The sequence below is a fragment of the Schistocerca nitens genome, chromosome 1, assembly GCF_023898315.1.
Source record: "Schistocerca nitens isolate TAMUIC-IGC-003100 chromosome 1, iqSchNite1.1, whole genome shotgun sequence".
Classification (NCBI taxonomy): domain Eukaryota; kingdom Metazoa; phylum Arthropoda; class Insecta; order Orthoptera; family Acrididae; genus Schistocerca; species Schistocerca nitens.
The window spans coordinates 931340024-931360419 of record NC_064614.1 but is presented as its reverse complement, the minus strand read 5'-3'; the positions used below and the strand labels follow the sequence as shown (position 1 = coordinate 931360419).

Below are 20396 nucleotides of genomic sequence, written 5' to 3'. Positions count from 1 at the left end.
TGACACTGTTTACTGAATAAGTTCTTGATTGTTAATGACTAAGCCTATTTGTTCCAAATTGTCAATTGTTATATATTCCCAAAAGTGCCAAATTTGACTATGCCGAATATGTTTTGCTGTGTGTGACACTTTCTTGTTGCTGTGAATTGAGAACTTAACTAGCCACAGTGTCTTATTCATCGCAGTGCTGTAAATTTTTGTGTACATCATATTCAGCCCACAGTGTGTCTGTTCAGCATTCACCCAGTGATTTTCCATGGCGTGTTTTGTACTGCATGTTTCCTTTGTTTGTGCAGCTGTTATTCATTTATGCCTCACAAGTTCTAACAACTTTAAAGATTCTGATTTGCAAATCATTCAATGTGGCAGCATTTTCTGCTAAATGATATTGATTCAAGCACTCTTACCATCTTCTATGATTATGTCTTTCACACCAAAGGACACAGTCATGTTACAGCTACCACTTTTAAACTTCCAACCCCACTATGTCCTCTATATCATGGATATTATGAGTCACAAACTTAATTAAAGAGCATCACAATTAATTTAATTAAAAGGTAGAGCTCACATGCAGTTAAGCACAGGAAAGTTAAGAACTGTGGCTGCGCATATCTTTGTTTTGACTTTAAATATTGGTTTTGTCATTTTGCAAATACTCAGTTGTATTAGAATGGTTTATATTATAAATTAGAACAAGCAAAATATGTAAATGTAATCATTGTTCATTTGACAGCTGTTTCAACCCTAACATTTTCACTGTGCTCTCGATTATCACTGTTTTTACAAACCAGTTTGACTATTGTTAGTACCATTCTGAAATATTTCTGATGAATATCATGAAAATTTTGTTGAAACATTTTATATGACAGTTACTGTTTACAACAGTATAATGAAAACGGATAGATTGCTATTCACCATATAGAGGAGACATTGAGTCGCAGACACACAACAAAAAAACTGCTATACATTTAAGTTTTTGGCTTGAATGCCTTCTTCTGAAGTAGAAAGCACATGAGCATGTGTGTGCCACTCACCCCCACCCTTCCCACCCCCACCTCCCACACACATAGACACACACAAATTCATACAAGTACAAATCACACACACACACACAGGACCACTGTCTCTTTCGATTGCTGCTGGACTGCAGTCTGTAATTGCACCTAAGGGAAGAAACAGTCTGGCGTAGGTGGTGCGGGTAAGGATGGCATGGTATGGGATGGGATGGGAAGGGGGGGGGGATAGCAGATAGGACTGGGGGAAGGTGGGAGCATGCAGCAGGGACCGGAGTAGGGCTGTTAGGTGCAGTTGGGTGGTTTGGTTCGGGGAAGGGGGGGGGGGGGAGTAGAGAAGGGGAAAAAGAAAAGTGGGTGCATTGATGGAATAAGAGGCTATGTAGTGTGGGAATAGGTAAGGGGGTAGACAGATGAAGGACAGGGACTAGCGAAGATTGAAGCCATGAGGATTATGGGGACATAGGATACATTGGAGGAAGAGTTCCCATCTGTGCAATTCAGAAAGCGGGTGTTGGTAGAAAGGACACAGGTGACACAGGCTGTGAAGGAGTCATTGAAGTGAAGCACATTGTGTTGGGCAGCATGTCCAGCAATTGGGTGTTCCATTTGTCTCTTGGCCACATTTTGTAGGTGACCATTTGTGAAGACAGATAGCTTGTTACTTGTCGTACTCACATAGAAAACAGCACAGTGGTTGTAGATTAGTTAGTAGATCACGTAAATACTTTCACAGGTAGCCCTCCCTTTGCTGCAATAAGAAATGGCTGTGACTGGACTGGAGTAGGTGGTGGTTGGAGAATGTTTGGGACAGGTCTTGTACCTAGATCTATTGCAGGAATATGAGGCATGAGACAAGGGTTGGGAACAGATATGGAGTAGGGGTGGACAAAGATATTGCTTAGATTCAGCAGGTGGTGGAAGAACACTGTGGGAGAGGTGGGGAGAATAGTGGGTAGGATATTCCTCATTTCACGACATGACAAGAGGTAGTAGAAATTCTATTTTTTTAATTTAGTTATTCTTTCATATGCTCTTGTTAACTTTTATTCGGTACACTGTTTCTTTAATAACTTCTTATCATAATTGTTTCATCCATATTATTAATGAATGTTCTTCCCCTCATCACATTTACTCAGTGTATTCATTAATTGCGTATTTGTATTTGTTACTATTTCATGTAACTCCCACTCTTCTTAACTCTGACCAACTTATAATTCTAACTTACCCCATCCAATTTGGAATGGTGTTCTGGCCATAAAAACATGCATCTGCTCAAATGAGTAACTCTGCATTTTTAACAGTACTGTGCCAGCCAAATGTCTATCTGGCTTCCACAGAATGTGCTCTTGGTTGGTATGGTAAGTTAACATCAAAAAGGTCACAACTGCCAACAAATTATGAATGAATCACTGTGTCATCAAAAGTAAGGCCCAGTCATCACAATGAAAGCTCTATTTAGACACCAAGTCTGAGAAAAGCTTTTAAAGTTCGCCCAAATTTTGAAAATCCTACTCGTTTCCAGTTTTAACAGAATTGTATACCACTAGCTGTTGCCACCAGGGCTTGCTACCTGAATTTCTACACCATTTGCAAGAATCAACCTAAAAACACTTCAGTTTGCGTTCATACCATCTACACGAACCGGAAACAAGAGTACTTGCATTACTAAGGAGCTATGTGTCATGGTGTATTTGTGCATGACAGTGTTTCACCCTTGAACTGTGCTCTTATGTTCTGTGGACTGAAATCAATCAGTTTATTATCCATGCACTAGCAGTTCATTACAGACATGTTCTTGCACTCTACAACAAGGCGTAAACACTGAAACTCATGTGCAACCTGACCAGAAAAAATGTGTAGAAATTTTTTTAACGTGAGAAGGAAATAATGTGGTCTTGTGGATAAAGATGGACTTTTCTTTGAAGGAGACCACCACAAATCAGACTGATTTGTTCATTACAGAAATTTGCAGCTGCAGTATCATAGTACGTCACCCAGTAGTATTGGACCTCCCATGCGTCATTTTCCTGTAGACCAATAGAACACATCTGTAAAAAACGTCTTGTCCATTGCTACTAAATTGATCAATTCTGATAAGACTTTCAGAATTCAAAGTTAAGAAAAAAAGAATGGTCAGATGTTTTGTGAAGTGGTTTGCTTAAAAGTAAGAAACAAAATAGATTAAAGAAACATTTGATGTGTTGATGTGCTTTTGAATGATGTTTGGAATAGTGTATAGCAATTGAGGCACATCAAATGTGTATCTAATCTGTTTCATTTCTTATTTTTTGACAAACTTGTTCACACAACATTTGACCACTAGAAAGTGTCAAATATGTAATATCTTTAGTTATTGATTGTTATTGTATTATTATTTAGAAGATACAGATCAAGAGAAAGCAGAGGTTTCAAGGTATGCTGTAATTTGATATTTATTTTATTTTTTCAACACAACAGAAAGAATTTCACAATTTCTACACCAGTGTAACTTTTTATGTACGAAAGAGCTAGGCCTTGAAGAGATGAAGTTTTTAACACTTCATTTACATAACTCACAGCAACTGTTCATGAAAGGTTTAAATTTTCCAAATAATTATTTAAGTTTTTACTAAGTAGCCTAATTTTTCTGCATAACTGAGTATCATACTGGTCAGTTTAATACCACTTTTGTCCATTTTCAACTTTTAGTTTGGCTATAAAAATTTGAACAAACATCCGTTGTGTAATTTCTAGGGAGTCTTGTTTTCATTCCTCTCAAACACTGAGCAAAAACCATTGTGTACTAACATACCATGATAAACAGTTCTTCAGTGTTACCAGTCTTACATATTTGGTGTTTTTATTGCATTATATCTTAATGAATAATGGGACAGAATTAATATAAATAAATAAATAAATAAATGATATTTTATTGAGGAAAATGATAAATTATCATCATCATCATTGTTATTGTTGTTGTTTCTGTTGTTGTTATCATCATGCATTTAATATAACAAGCTTTGTCATGTTTGTACTGCACTCATACATTTATTTACATCTCCAATTCATTTCTTATTGCAGGGGAGATAAGTGTTCCAGAATGTATTACTTATCTCGACAATGGTGTACTGTTCATTGGATCTCGTCTTGGTGATTCCCAGTTGATAAAACTAAATGTAAATGCAGATGAAAATGGATCTTATGTCAGTACAATGGAAACATTTACAAATTTAGCTCCTATTCTAGATATGGTTGTGGTTGATCTGGAACGACAAGGCCAAGGCCAGCTTGTAACATGTTCAGGTAAATACAGATGTGACTACTGGTAGCCTTAAAGTAGTCCATAATGTTGACAGAAACAAATTAATGGTATTATTTTTTTCTGTCTTGTGCTTAAGCAAGTGATCTCAAGTTAGTAATAATTCTGATATAGTGATCAGTTATGTTCTTCTGGGTTTATTTTGCCATACATTACAAAGGGCCATATAACAGTAAGTGTGCCACCTTGTATAAAATGAACTACTTCGCAAAACATTTACAACAGGCTGTTTTGAGGCATAATTACTGTTTTTCATATGACTCGTGGAATTGGCAATGATAATCACTCACTGTATAGCAGACAGTTGCCTAAAAAAGAACTGGAATGAAGTATTACAGATTACAAACTTGCCTCTTTTTCCTAGCACACATACAAGTGAATACTAACTACAGTTTTCTTGTACTGCAACCTGACAGTGGGTAATGTAATGTCGAGTTTGGTGAGTTGAGACCAACTAGAAAGAGATTAACAGAAGGACATATCAAAAGGATAAGAGGGGGGGGGGGAGGGGGCAGACAACATCTAGGGGAGGGAGAGATAGCAACAGAAAGGGCCAGATTGTCTTGTTTAATACATTTTGTAAATGAATGGCTTGACATATTATTGACATTTTATAATACTGTTTCTTCATTACCAGTACCATTTGTCTGCACAATTAATTCAATTTTTGGTACTGAGAGTTATTGCAAATAACACTGCTCAGTCTGGCATTGTCAGATTTGAAAGAAAGTATATTTAAAATGTTCACTTTCTTCTTTTACTTTATCCTGCAAAAATATTGAAACAACTGAAAAGGATTAGTCATTTGTAAGTTTTGTAGCATATGCAAGAAAAATATTCAGAATGATATTGATACTCGTTGAACCTTAGTGTAATCTATTTTATTTGTCACAGTCAGTTAACGTACCTATAAATATGCTCTCACGTGCCTTTGTTAACAAAGATTCATATGCTAACTGCAAATATGTTGTTGAGTCAAAGAAAGCAAAATAAAAGAAAATCTGAAGTGGAATAAGATAACTGTTAAAGAGAGGATGAAATTTCGAAGCAAACAGCAGTAGTCAATGATAGAATATGCTAAATTAAACAAAACACGATCTGAGGAAGCTGTCCCAGCTACTCCTGTCCTGTGCCCTATGGATTACATACAGCCCAGGAAGAACCTCCCAGTATGATCTAAAACCCTCCCACCCTCAACACCTCATAGCTGCCTGATTATGCCTTGTTGACTTACTCCGGCTTCCACTTCCACAGAAACTTCCTCCACCCTCCATGAAACACACTATTCCTGAACATCCAACCCATAACACTGTTATCAACATTTCTGCTAAAACTTCAATCATTGCAGTCTTAGTACTTTCTAGAGGCCTCACCTTTATCCCAAAACATAAGTTTAACTATGCTGGATGTGTCAAGGAGCTGCTTTTCTTAACTCATTCTGTGCAGTGGAAACGTTTCTTCACCACACACCCCATTCACAACAACCAACAAAAACCCCACGTAGAACCCCATTTAAAACAGTTCCAATCTCCCTCCAGCTGTGATCTTCCTCTCCTTCCACCCAGTCATCCATCCTCTTGTAACTTTTTGGAAATTCCTCACTTCTAACCTGGCCTTACCATCCTTTCCTAAATTCCTTCACAGTGAGTCCAACATCACTCCTATGGAACACACAGATGTCTGTAACCTGAAAACCAATCCAGACCTTACCATTTTTCTTCTGAGCAAAGGCTCTATTACTGCCGTCGTGAATCTTAGTAACTATTTGGCTGAGGGTGTTTGCCAACTTTTGGACATTCCTGCATACAAATCTTACAACCATATTCTGTTCCAGAAGTCCAGCAGGAACTTAAGCAGCTTCTCAAGGCCTTAGTTCCATCCCAAAACCTGACACTTGAATCAACCTCCCTCCTCAAACCAGAAACCTACTTCACAAACCCAATCCCGCAGGTCTTGCTATTATTCATCCCATTGTGGTTGGATACAATGCTCCTCTGCCTTTGTTGATCATCACCTCCAAACTATTTTAACACCAACCGTCAATTCAAGACATTGCTCACTTTCTTCACCGCCTTTCCACAATTCCTGTCCTGTTACCTCCAGGCTCACTGTTGGTCACTGTGAATGCAACATCCTTGTTCACAGACATCCCCCATGTCCATGGCCTTGTGGCCATGGAACACTACCTTTCCCAGTGTCGTCCTGATACCAAACCCACCATCTCATTTCTAATTCTCCTAGCCAACCGTATCCCAACCTGCAATTATTTCACTTTCAAAGGTCAAATCCACGGCACTTCCATGGGTACTTGGATGCCACCATACTGTACCAAGTTATTTATGGCCCATCAGAGGAATTCTTCCCATACAATCAACACCTAAAATGCCCTAAACACAATGAGCCACCTTCCTAGCTGTCGATCTCCACCTCTCAGGTAACTCCATAAACATATCTGTTCATATCAAGTGCATCGATCACTGTCAGTACCTGCACTCTTGACAGCTGTCGCCCACTCCATGTCAGAATGTCTCTTCCTTACAGCCTTGCCAACCATGGATGCCATATTTGTGGTGGAAAGCAGGAGCTGTTGAAATATACTGATAACCTTACCAGAGCCTTTATTGACACACAGTATCCAATCCAGCTCATCCATTAACAGATCTTGTGTGCCATCTCCTCTGACACCAGTAACCCTGTTCACCAGGCACCAACCAGCATTCCTCTGGTCGCGCTGTACCACCTTGGCCGTGAAAAGCTTAACCATCTCATTCATCAGGGCTTCGACTATCTCTCCCGTCATACCCTTAGATGAGGAATATACTATCAAAAATCCTACCTACATCACCCAAAGTAGTGTTCCACAGCTGACCCAACCTACGGAATATTCTTGACCGTCACTATTCCAGTCCAGCGCCCAATCCTGTACCCCCATGGGTTGTTTCCTAGCAGTTGGCCAGGTGCAAGAACTGTCCCAAACACCTACCATCTCCTACCACAGTCCAGTCACAGACATATCCTACCCTATAAAAGGCAAGGCCTCATGTGAAAGCAGCTGTGTTATGCATAAGCTACACTGCAATTACTGTGCAGCATTCTGCATGGGCATGACAAGTAATCAGCTGCTTGCTCGTACTAATGGCCACCAAGAAACTTTGGTAAACTTGACCATCCAGTTGCCAAACATGCTGCACACAACAACACAAATGATTTTAAAAGCCGCTTGACTGCACACACTATTAGGATATTCCCTTCTAGCACTAGTTTATCTGACCTACATAGGTTGGAAAGATCTGTATGGTATACCCTGTGCTCTTGCATCCTTCAGTCCTAAACTTCTGCTAATCTGATTCGCATCGTCTCACCTTACCTTTTCTTTCCCCATCCAGATCATGTACTGCCTTCTCCTACCACTCTTTCTCCCCCTCCCCCATGTGGGCATTCTCTTTCTCCCTCCCCCCTCCCTTTTTTTCTTCCCCTCCTTCCCCAACCCCTCTTCCTTTCTCTCTTCCCTCCCGTTCTGTCCCCCCCCCCCTCTCTCTCTCTCTCTCTCTCTCTCTCTCTCTCTCTCTCTCTCTCTCTCTCTCTCTCTCTCTCACACACACACACACACACACACACACACACACACACGGGGGGGGGGGGGGGGGGCGAGAGAGATAGATAGAGAGAGAGAGAGAGAGAGAGAGAGAGAGAGATGCTCTACTCTCTGAACTCATTTCATCTTGTTGTACAGCTGCTGAGTCATCTATCAAAATACTGGCCTCACAGTATCCTGATACCCTCTCTTCGTGTAGCCTTCCCCATGTTCCCCACCTCCACCTACCCAGGCAACTGTTCGCAATAATCAACACTCAGTCTTAACCAGCCATGGGTGTGTGCATTTGAGTGTCTGTGTTGTTGTGGATGAAGGTGTGTACTTTTTATAGAGAAAGAGCTTGAAAGCTAGTGGGATTACTGTTTTCTGTTGCATGTATCTATTCTCCACACACCAGTCAGCTGTTGGTGAACGGTTGCCTTTCTTTTATTTTAGGTATTATTCTGAATTAAACAAAACTATTCACAAAAATCTAGGAGATAATATGAGACAATACAATGAAAACATTATAAGAAATAGAAATGAGTTATTGAGCCACACCTTGGTATGCGAAGCTTCAGTATCCTTTACACATAATCAGCGAAAGAGATGCTTGTTGTAATTGTCAACAGAGAAAGGAAAATTAACAAAACTGTTCTCAGTGATCCTATATGAAAGTTTTAAGTTCTTAAACTTAGAGAAAAGTGAAGGAACAAGTATCAATGAAAAAAATTTTGGCAAAGACATTGTGGTGTTTGCCACTGTGCATACAAACTTCAACAAAGCAGTGGATGAAGATAATAGAGCATATCTGAATGTTTGCCAAAAAATTATTTAGAGTGACTAAAATGATGTATAATAATGAGCTCACTGATTGGGGGAGGGGCAATACATAGAACAAGGTAATGAGTTTTTGTGTTTACGACAGCTGAATACAATGCCCGGAAAGACAGTAAAAGAAATAAGCTGAAGAATAATTATTGTCTAGGTGCTACTTGTAAACTAAATAGTTTTCAAAACCAAGTTTCAGATTTGTATAGAAAGGAAAGCTGACAATCGCTCTGTATTATGGATGTGAATGTTTACTTTTAATGTGAAAAATCCGTGATCAAGAGGAGGGTTTTATCCAGCAGTTGATATCAAATGACTGATGATGAAATACTCCAGTTGTTCGAACAATAGCTTGAAAACGAAAGAAGAGATTTAAAGATGTATTCAGAAAAGTAAATTTAAAAGCGATGTTTTCACTGTATCATTGTGCAGTTTTTGGTGATAAATTTAGTTACTTTAATTTTTATGTATTGGGCAACTACGATGCTAGAAAAGAGTGAAATCATTCAGAACAAGTAGTGGTATAAAAATGTTTTGCTTTTGCAGGTGCCTATAAAGAAGGATCCTTAAGAATTATAAGAAATGGTATTGGTATACAGGAACATGCATCAATTGACCTTCCTGGTATCAAAGGGATGTGGGCATTAAGAGTCGCAGCGACAGATAAATTTGACAATACATTGGTCTTGTCATTTGTGGGACAGACAAGGTATGTTTTCTCCTTGTTTACTCATATAATTACTGTGTTTTTTGTGGCAGCCTTACAATAACGTTTGTTTTGCTTTTAAGAGTGCTGACTTTAAATGGTGAAGAAGTTGAAGAAACAGAAATAACTGGTTTTGTGTCAGACCAGCAGTCTTTTTACTGTGGGAACGTGGAATATGACCAGATTATTCAAGTTACACCAGTATCGGCTCGCCTCATTGCAGTTGATACAAAATATTTGATACAGTAAGTTATTTATTGATAATTTAAATGACTGCAATGTTTACATAAGATAATTATAAATTAAATATGGCAATTCCCTATCTGTTAAAAGATGAAATATCCACTGGAATGTAGTTATTGTGAAAGCAGATGATAGTTTAAAAAATATTACTGAATCACTTTCATTATCAAATTCAAAGTAAGTAAATGCAGTTACCAGTTACTTGAATAACTGAAGTTCTTGTATGTCACACACCACAGAATGTAAAAGACTTGAGAGATTTTTGATTTGAGATTCATTTGCCGGAAAACAGTGGGAATGCCTGCAAATCTTTTAGAGGGATTGGTTTTAAAGTCAGTAAGAACGGTGAGCCAAGGAATGTTTTCCAATAACTCTTAATAAGTTATTTTTTATGTGAGTGATTTTTTTTATTTTTTAGGTTTTCTTTACGAGGCTGTTTAAAACTTTAGCAAAGCCCCACTTTTCAGTACACAAAGTGTCTGAGCTATCTAATTGTGCATTTGTCACCTATCTCAATCGATTAAGTGTGAATGACCATATTCATATTAACTAGCTGCAAAAGCCAGAAGTTTGTGAGTGAAGCATTTTCCATTCAGTAAAACATGTCAGTGTTTTGGATGAAATAAGCTTACCATTGAACCCAAGTGTATGGTTTCTAGTCTGGCTGGCCTATAGTTTTACTCTATTGGGGATGTTAGGTATGCAAGTTGGAGCAGCTTGCCTTCTGATTTTGGACTTTGTTTGTAATCTGTGCAACATTAAAACACATTTGAAGCACATACTAAAGGAAAAGTGCTACCTTCTCAGCTGCTAAGAAGAATGAAACAGATTGGGTTGTGCATAACTTCACAGCATTTTCATTTTGCAAATTGGTATTCTGGTTGCTTTGGTTTATTTATTATCATTTTTATTTGTAGTTCACTGTTGCTTTTTGAGTTTACATATTGTTGTTTTCTCATTTGGAAATAGTGAGAGGAGCTGTAGACACTACAAAATGGAGTGCCAAATGGAGAAATAGGAACATGTCAGACATATATTTCCATTTGAGTTCACAGAGGAATGATGGCAGTGGGGCAGCCAGAAACTTTTGCCCTTTGTACGGGGATAATGCCATTGGACAGAGCACAGCAAGAAAATCGTAATCTTGTTTTAAGGAGGATCGTTTTGACATTCGTGACTCTCCACATTCAAGAAGATATTCAAGATCTTCAGGGTTTGATAAGGTCATTTAAACACATTACTCGCCAATGATTCATGCCAGTGTACTTGAGAACTGGTAGATGTGATGAACTGTAATCATTCCACCATTGTGTGACATTTGCATGCAGTTGGGAAGGTTAAAAAATTGAGTGAATGGTTACTGCCTGTTGTAAGCCAAAATTTCAAAAATCAGCGGTTGGCCATATGCGCATCTCTGCATGCTCATCACGAATTGGCTCATGATCTGCACCGATCATTCCTATTCTATGTCATTACTGGTTACAAGAAATGGTGTCTTTACACTAACGTACGGAATGGTTGAAAAAACAAAGGAGCAACTCTCCATATAATGACTCGTCCACAAAAGATAATGTTTTGTATCTGGTGGAACAGCAATGGTGTGGTGTACCACAAATTGCTTCCTCAAAGTGTAACCATCACTGCTGATCTTTATCGTCAATGACTAAGACATTTTACATTACAGATGCAGTCTAAAAACAACAACCAAGAAGACTGCGTGAAGTGCCCGCCAGCATTTTACTAGACTGACACAAATGCGATACAGGGGTTGGGTTGAGAAGTCATTCCATACCTACCTTATCCACCTGATTTTGCACCCTCAGATTTTCACCCTCTCTGTTCTTTATCATACAGCCTTCAAGGAACTTCCTTTCCAGATGAAAACATGCACTGAGCATGGCTCAATGAATTCTTGCCTCAATTGAAAAGTTATCCCAGCATTGGCAGGTACTTATGAATAGTGAAGGAGAATTTATGTTGTTGATGATTAAAGACTCTGTCATGTATATCTTTTGTGTTTATTAACGAAAAATTCTATGAACTTATGCACCAAACTAATAGAACAAGACAGTATCAGCTATAGTCTTGTTGAAACTTAATGGAAAAAGCATACAGGAGGGAGTGCGGAAGACAGGTATCAGTAAGACTTATTCTCTGAGAGTTACCTTGGGGGGAGAAAGGGACAGGTATACACTCGCGCGCGCACACACATCCATCCGCACATATATATATATATATCTGTGTGTGTGTGTGTGTGTGTGTGTGTGTGTGTGTGTGTGTGTGTGTGTGCAAGTGTATACCTGAATTTGTGTGTGTTTGTGTTTGTTATTGTCTCTATCAACGTACCAATGCTTTTGTTTGGTAAGTTACAGAATCTTTGTTTTTAGAAATATATTTCCCAAGCGGAATGTTTCCCTCTATTATATATATGAGCACTAACCAAACACACTAAGGGTGAGGCCAGAGCACTAACCGAACACACTGAGCTGTCATGCTAGCAAACCATCATGCCCAACATGTATATAGGTAGTTCATTTATAGGTTTAGGTGATGAGTTTGCAAGTATGAAAATATGTAATATGTATGACCATACTTTTTGATTGCATTGACTTAGAACCCAAACTTACACTGCCAAGAGACTGTAGACTGTAGACCTTAGTATTTGACATAAATTTCAGCTTGATATCTCTACCTGTTACTGAGAAAAAAACAGTCTTAGTAGTTGGACAGACATATGGCTAACAAAGCACTCCTATAATAGTTCTGTTGTTACCGATTGAGGAAGAGAAACCTAAAAGACAATGACTGACTTTCTAGTTTGATTCTGTAAAATCTGTGCTGATGTATAACAGTGAACCATCAGTGTCTCAACTTGTAAGTTAATAAATACATTGGAAAAGCGTATTGAAATAGGATATAGTATTGAACAAGTTTTACTTTGCCATAGACTATAATAACAAAAATATACATTTTAGTTAGTGTTGCTCTGCATTTAATATGAATGTTCAGGCACATTATGATAAACATGTGGCAGATGTGATAGTGTGGAACAAAATTATTTTTTACTCAATTTGTAAGTGCAAAAAAATGAACATATACATTAATCTCTTCAGTGTTGTCAAAATAACAGAATTGTTTCCTAAGTTGCTTTTTTTGTTATAATTTGAGACTGAACTTCCTATTTCTGTTCCATAAATCTAGTGAGTGGAAACCGCCATCAGATAAAACAATAAGTGTTGTTGCCTGCAACACGTGTCAAGTCCTGTGTGCCACTGGAAGTGATATTTATTACTTGGAAATATGTGAAAATGAGTTAGTACAAAAACGGTAAGCGGTTTTTTCATTCATAACATTTTATGCAATCTGAATGGAAAGAAACATTTTTAAAATAAAATATGGTATGAATACTGTAGAGCTAAGTTATATGGTTATAATAGGAAAAATATATCTAAAAACAAAGATGATGTGACTTACCAAATTTTTTTTTTCAGGAATGTTACTTTGGAGCATGAAGTTGCTTGTTTAGACATAACACCACTGCAAGAAGGCTGCAAAAAGGCAGAGATAGCTGCAGTGGGCCTTTGGACTGATATAACGGCTCGAATATTCAGGCTGCCAGGTTTAGAAGAAGTTAATAGAGAATACTTAGGAGGAGGTAAAGATAATTACCCACATGTTAATGGAATTAGCAGATGCTCATTATGATATAATTAGAGGTTAAATGTTAATGCATATGTTACTGAATGAGGGAGGTTACTCAGATTGCATTTGAGTCTTGCCTTCAAGGGATAGAACTTGAAAACAGTTTAACTCGTTTGGTTTGTCCATCCTATTTGAGTTGGTGGACTGTGTCTACATTTCATTCTATGAATATCATAAATTCATAGAACTTTACACATCTGTAGGTGATGATACTTTTTTCACATATAATTTGAGTTGTAATAACCTTCTACTTAATGAAGAAATCATTAGGAAAACTGAAATATATATGCCCCATGTGACTAATAATTGTTTGAATGTATGTATCTACGTATCTATCTATCCAGATCCCACTCCAGCTACTGCTGGGTCTGGGTGCTGACGAGTCCTCTCCATCTGGCTCTGTCCTCCCACCACTTTTCTTCCTCCATTTGCTGCCAGGTCACACCTCTCCTATTCTCACTCCCGTTTTCCACCGTGTTCTTGGGTACCCTCTAGGTCTTTTTCCATCCATCTTTAGTTCTTCCATAATTTTGGGAAGTCTCTGCCCATGCATCCTCTTAACATGTCCGTACCATCGTAATCTCTCTGTTTTTGATTTATTCTCTCATACGTTCTTGTTTAAGGTCCTTTCTAATATCTACACTCCTTACTCTGTCCATTCCTGTTGTTCCCTTAACTGCTCTGAGAAATTTCATTTCCCCTGCTTGCAGTCTGCTCTAGTCCCTTTCTGTCATTGTCCATGTTTCTCCTCCATAGGTGACAATAGTGAAGTAATAACTCTAATACACAAGGAGTTTCGCTTTTTCTGAAACTTTCTTATTCCAAATCAGGTGTTTTTTTGTTTGGTAGAAATTGCCTCTCTTCTGTAACCTCCTATTAATTTTGTTGGTTATTCTTCCCTTACTAGATATTTCACTCACTAAATAAGTGAAACTGTCAACCACTTTGAGGGGTTCTCCATTCAAAGTAATATTCCGATTGATCCCTTTGTCTCTTCCAAATACCATTACTTCACTCTTATCTTTATTTATTTTTAATCATACCTTTTCACTATTTCCTTCCATGCATCAAGTTGTACCTGTACATCTACCTCTTTATTGCCCCATATTACCATATCATCTGCAAAAATCATCTTTTTGTCTTTTTCTTTTACTGTATCTTAACTGCCCTATTCCTTCCCTCCATCACAACATTAAAAAGTGCAGGAGATAGAATACTTCCTTGTTTAAGTCCTTGTCTTATTTCGAAGTATTCAGAGTTAACCAATGGTATTCTAATTCAACAATTGTGTCCTCTGGACATTGTCTTTATTACATTATTGTATCCATCTTCTATACCTATCTTCTTCATTTCTTCCCAGAGTCTTTTCCTGTTAACTGAGTCATATGCCTTTTCTATGTCTATAAAAACCATTATCACCCTTTGGGTACACTCCCAACTTTTTACATCAGTCGGCGGATAGAAAATATCAGGTCGATCGTGCTTCCAACTTTCCTAAATTCATGCTGTTCTTCACTCAGCTCCTTTTCTATCTTTTCACTTATTCAATTTAGTAAAATTCTTTAAAAAAACTTAGTTGTATAACTCATAAGGGTTATTCGTCTGTAGTTTTTACAAAGTCTTTTATTGCCTTTTTTTAAAATAGAAAAAATGCCTCCTCTTCTCCAGTCGTCAGGTATTGTACCGTTTCTCCACACGCTTGACAGGACTCAATACAGCTACTGCATTCCCACTGGACCTGCTGCTCTTATGCCCACTAATACATCATCAGGTCCTGGGGCCTTCCTCTTATTCATCTTCTTCACAGTTATTTCCATTTCTTCCTGTGTAATTTGTCCTAATTCTGCTTCCCAACTTCTCCCAGTTTCTCCATTATTTGTTGTTTTCTCGTGTACCTGCTCCTCAGCGTTTAACAGTTTCTTAAAATGTTGTCTCTAGAGATCTATTGTATTCCCTGGCTCTTCAATCACAGTACCATCCTCTGATTCCATCTTCACTGGTACTTCAGAAGCCTTCCTTTTATTTTTCATCATTTTATAGCAGATTTTCTTATTGCTCTTCACATCTTCTTAAAGGTTTTTTGTTAACTCTTCCCATGCCTTTTTCTTTGCTGTTTCCACTATTTCTTTTCACTTTTTCTTTTCCACTATATATCTTTTATGGTCCTTGTTATTTTTAGTTTTCCACCACTTCCTCCATGCTCCATTTTTTCTTCTAATTACATGGATTGTGGTAGCATCCCACCAACTTGTCTGTGTTACTTCTTCCTTTCCAGATGTTCTACCACATACTTTTTGTGCTGCTTCAACTGAAGTGTCTTTGAATAAACTCCATTCTTTTTCCACATCACAGAAAACTTCTTTTGGAAATTTTTGTGTGATTAATTGTCTATACTTCTCAGCACTTTCACTCTCCTTCAGTTTCCAATCCTGTATCCTCATCACTTTCTTCTGTTTTCTATTTTTCACACACTGATTAATTTTCCATTTTCCATTTCCAATGGTCTCCATCTGCACTCACACTTGGAATAACCTTCACATTTGTTACTTTCTCTCCCCATTCCCGATCTACTGGAATACAATCAATTGCACTCTTGGTTCTTCCATCCCAACTGTATCTGGTGATAACATGACTTTCTCTTTTCATAAACAAGCTGTTTGCTATTTTCATTCCATTCCTCTGGCACAAATCCGGGAGTCTTTCCCCTTTTTCATTTCTGCCTCCAAAACATCCCAATACTAGCTCAAATCCCTTTCTATCTTTGCCTACCTGTGCATTAAAATCTCCCATCATTGTATTAGCACTCTCTGTATGGTTCTTTAACTCATTTTCAAAGTCCATCTTCTCTTCTTCGGTACATCCCACTTCAGGTGCATAAATAACTTCTAGTGTTTCTTTTTGGGATCTCAGGTTTAAGATTATGATCCTGTCTGATACATATCTCACACTTTCAATACAGCTTTTTACATTCTTAGTCACCACAATTCTTGTGTGAGTGAACAATTGAATTTCATGATCAGCATAATCACCTTCCAGGAGAAAACTTCGTCTTCAGCTGATGTAAGATTTTGTGTCTGGTAGTGTCCAGTGAGTGCTATGTTGAATGTGTTTTTGTAGCTCCCACTTATCCTTTCTCGCCAAGTTTATCAAATCAGACTTTGATGTTAGGTGATATGAATAGGTGGAACACTTTTATGGGGCACTGTGACTATATTCTACAGATTAATTTGTGTGATAACTGGGAAGCTTAAGAAAAATGTTGTCTCCTCAGTTGCATGTGATGAAAGTGTGTGATTTTTAGCTGAACTGCTTCCTTAACACAGTTTGCAACTGCTCATAGTTGATGGCAGTGATGCATAAGGCATCTCACAGTATTGCCCACCTTTCCTTAAATGTTATGTTTCGTTATTCAGTCAGGGATTATACTTCACCATGGACATTTCCAATTATCGTGGGTTGTTGCTTGATAAGAGCATATACTTTTGAAAAAACTTCTCCCCTAAAGAACTAGACCATATTTTGGTCAACATCTGTTTCATTATTTGTACTGAAGCACTATGATAGATTCATGTCAGACCTTGTAGTGTGTGTGTGTGTGTGTGTGTGTGTGTGTGTGTGTGTGTGATACCATTGACTGTCATTGTCTCAGTCTCCATTGTGACAAATATCGGGTATGTTCTTTTATAAAAAGCTGGAATCAAACCGCTTTTGCATTAAATTCTTGGAACAGTCTTTTGAGTAAATACTGACCACTCAACAGCAAGCTTTTTCTCAATATAGCAACTACTTTGTACAAAAGCATCACCATTTGCAACTTGTTGCAGATTTATGATGCATGTAATGATCTGGCAATACTAATAAATAATGCTTCATTCACTTTGGAGCAACTTTCTGCTAATTGCAGTTTTCAAGTCACTTACCATTTTAATTGCTTATTATTATTATTATTTTAATCTTCATAATGACCAACTAGGCTCATGTGACAATTTTAGTTCCTCGTTTTTCTGTGTTGTTTCTAATTTTTCCAATACTCCTTCATTTTCTCCTCTTGTTGTTTTTCCCATTTTTCTGTCCACATTGTTCCTGATTTATTATTTTTTTCTGGGTTGAAAGCTTCTAAATTTAATATTTTATTCTTAGAAAGGTTTCTTCCTGTTTTTCTGATTCTTTGGTCTTGTTTCTTTTCTTATTTCTGTAATCCATGCTATTGTCAATTTCTTTTCCAGAAGCTCATTTGGTAGAGTTGTCAATAGAAGCTTCGTCTTTGCCATTACTTCAGACATTTTCCAGGTGGAGCTATAATGTTAGCAACCTAGGTACACCCTGTCAACCTAATTATGCAACAACGTTTGCGTCTTTGCTAAATGTTTGCAAATAAATCGCCTGCTACCCCACTGAATGCTCTTTCACATAAGGCATATTTGCATAACTTAGTTGAACTCACACCTACAGGTTGCTTCCCATATACCTGGAATTATGAAATTTGGCAAGAAGCAAGGTTTCACAGTACAAGTAAAGTAAAAAAAAAATCTGAAAATTGTTCAATTATAATTATATCACATAAAAAATACCTTTGACAGTATTATGAAAAGGAAAGTTGCTACTCACCATATAGCACAGATGCTGAGTCGCAAATAGTCACAAGAAAAAGTCTCTCAAACCAAGCTTTCGTCCAAACAGGTCTTCATCTGAAAACACACACACACGGTCACAGTCTCAGCCTTAGCAGCCAGAGACTGTAATCTTGTGTGTGTGTGTGTGTGTGTGTGTGTGTGTGTCTTCGTTCTGATGAAGACCTGTTTGGCTGAAAGCTTTGTCTAAGAGTTGTTTTGTTGTGCCTATCTGCGACTCAGCAGCTCTGCTACATGGTGAGTAGCATTTTACTTTTTCATAATATTGTCATTATAGCATCCTGGATTTTCCAAAAAATATGTTTTTGCCATTAGAACATACATTGCATTCATCGTCCATCAAAAAAATAACAGATGAACATTACTGCATACAAACATAAAAAATTTGTTTTATCTTCTATGTCTACCTATGTTTCTTTTTGTTTGTCTGGGCTAGTCTGAGGAACTAATGTAGAGATTTTGTTACAGTCTTGGAATTCCCTGGGCTGAGACCTTGCCAGTATGTGTTGTTCAGACACTGTTATTATAGCCTACTGATTTTGTGTCATTGATGTTGGTTTATTTGGCTTTTCAAAATGGTTTTTCTGTATTACTGATGTTGTAGTAGGACTTGTATTTTTTTCTGGGGATTATTTTATGATATGGTGTCCTCTGTGAGTGTATTTGATTACCCACAATATTAATACTTAGAACTAAAGTAGCTAGAGAAATTTTGTATGACCTAGGCATAATTTGAAAGTGTTCTTTTTATCCAGTTCTTCTGAAATCTTGAAGTTGTCAGAAATTGAAGGAATTACTGATTAATGCTGTCTAAGACCAACATTACAAATGACAGTTATTGGTAGCAGCAGTTATACTGGTTAAAATGTATTGACACATCTTTGTGCATTTCAACAAAAAGTGCTCAGGGCGAAGAGGATGTTTATAATAATGGTGTGTGTGTGTGTGTGTGTGTGTGTGTGTGTGTGTGTGCGCGCGCGAGCACGCACGCATATGTGTGTACATATATTTACTTACATTTTGTGTTTCTAGAAATTATACCAAGATCAGTACTGATGACCTGCTTTGAAGGAGTGAATTACTTGTTGGTTGCATTGGGAGATGGCTCAATGTACTACTTTTCACTTAACAAGCAGACAGGTCTGCTAACTGACAAAAAAAAGGTATCAATATTAATTTTGTTCAAACAATATTGTTGGAACCTTCTTAGTACCATAACCTTGATCTCATGCTAGATATATACTTGCACATTAAAAACAAAAAACAAAATTATAAATTTTCAGGTAACCTTAGGGACACAACCAACAGTGTTGAGAACTTTTAGGTCACTGTCAACGACAAATGTTTTCGCGTGTTCTGACCGGCCAACTGTTATTTATTCATCAAATCATAAATTAGTATTCTCAAATGTAAATCTCAAAGAAGTAAACCATATGTGCTCCCTTAATGCAGAAGCATATCCTGACAGGTATGGTATTATTGGATAAGACTGTTTTTCTAGTATTTTTTATATAATTCTCTGTGGGCATAAATGAAAAGTGTAGTATACGTTGTTGAGTATACTAGGGGTGACTGAACAGTTCTTGGCCCACCCAATGAGGCTTGTCAGTAGTCCAAATATTTATGGCTGGTTTTTAGCTTCATCTCCTTTTAGAGCCACACACTTTTGCTGCTGGTGCTACAGGCTCATTATACCCTCCGTGTAGAACATGTCTTCCTGGATGGCAAAAAATTCCTCCCCTACAGCCGTGACATTATCATCTGATAGAAAATGGGTTCCAGTTAGATGTTCCTTGTTCCACCTAGATGTTTCTTGAGCTTAGGGAAGAGATGAAAGTCAAAGGGGACCAAATCAGGTGAACAAGGTGGGGTGCCAAAGCAGTTCGAAGCCACAGGACACAATGGCAGACATGGCAGCAACAGACGAATTCAGGGGCTTGTTGAGGTTGTGAAAGAGCACTCATTTTCTCAACATTCAAATGCTTTGCACTTTGATGGCCTCCCTCAAATGCATTTGTTGAGCAGTATAATATGCTCTTTCACTGTTTCACCTTTTTTAAGATGTCCAGCCAGGATAAAAGAATCCCAAAAAAAAAAAGGGACCATCATCTTGCCAGCTGATATGACTGACTTTAACTTCTTGGGGGTGTGTGATGAGGGGTATTTAGATTGGATTTGGGATGAAAATGGTGAACCCATCCTTCACCCATTGTCACAGATTTGAGAAATATCACAGGATCTGCCTCAAAAAGGGTCAAGTATTCAGCCAATGTGACATGTCTCCTGTTCATTTTCTGCTCTCAACTTTTCTGGTACCTAATGACATGAGACCTTGTGCATGTCAAGTACAACTCATATTATGTGTCCAAACATTCCTGAGATATGCCCACTCTCT

The 20396-nt window shown here is 37.8% G+C and overlaps 1 protein-coding gene across 1 annotated transcript in view; it reads left to right on the top strand.

Annotated features, from left to right (window-relative positions):
* Positions 1-20396, top strand: part of LOC126193654 (DNA damage-binding protein 1) — a 187094-nt gene that overhangs the window by 110556 nt on the left and 56142 nt on the right. Inside the window, exons 7-13 of the mRNA XM_049932704.1 lie at positions 4077-4298; positions 9266-9428; positions 9509-9670; positions 12870-12995; positions 13160-13323; positions 19034-19164; positions 19285-19469. Of these exons, the coding sequence (XP_049788661.1) occupies positions 4077-4298; positions 9266-9428; positions 9509-9670; positions 12870-12995; positions 13160-13323; positions 19034-19164; positions 19285-19469 (1153 nt within the window). The remainder of the gene's footprint in view (positions 1-4076; positions 4299-9265; positions 9429-9508; positions 9671-12869; positions 12996-13159; positions 13324-19033; positions 19165-19284; positions 19470-20396) is intronic.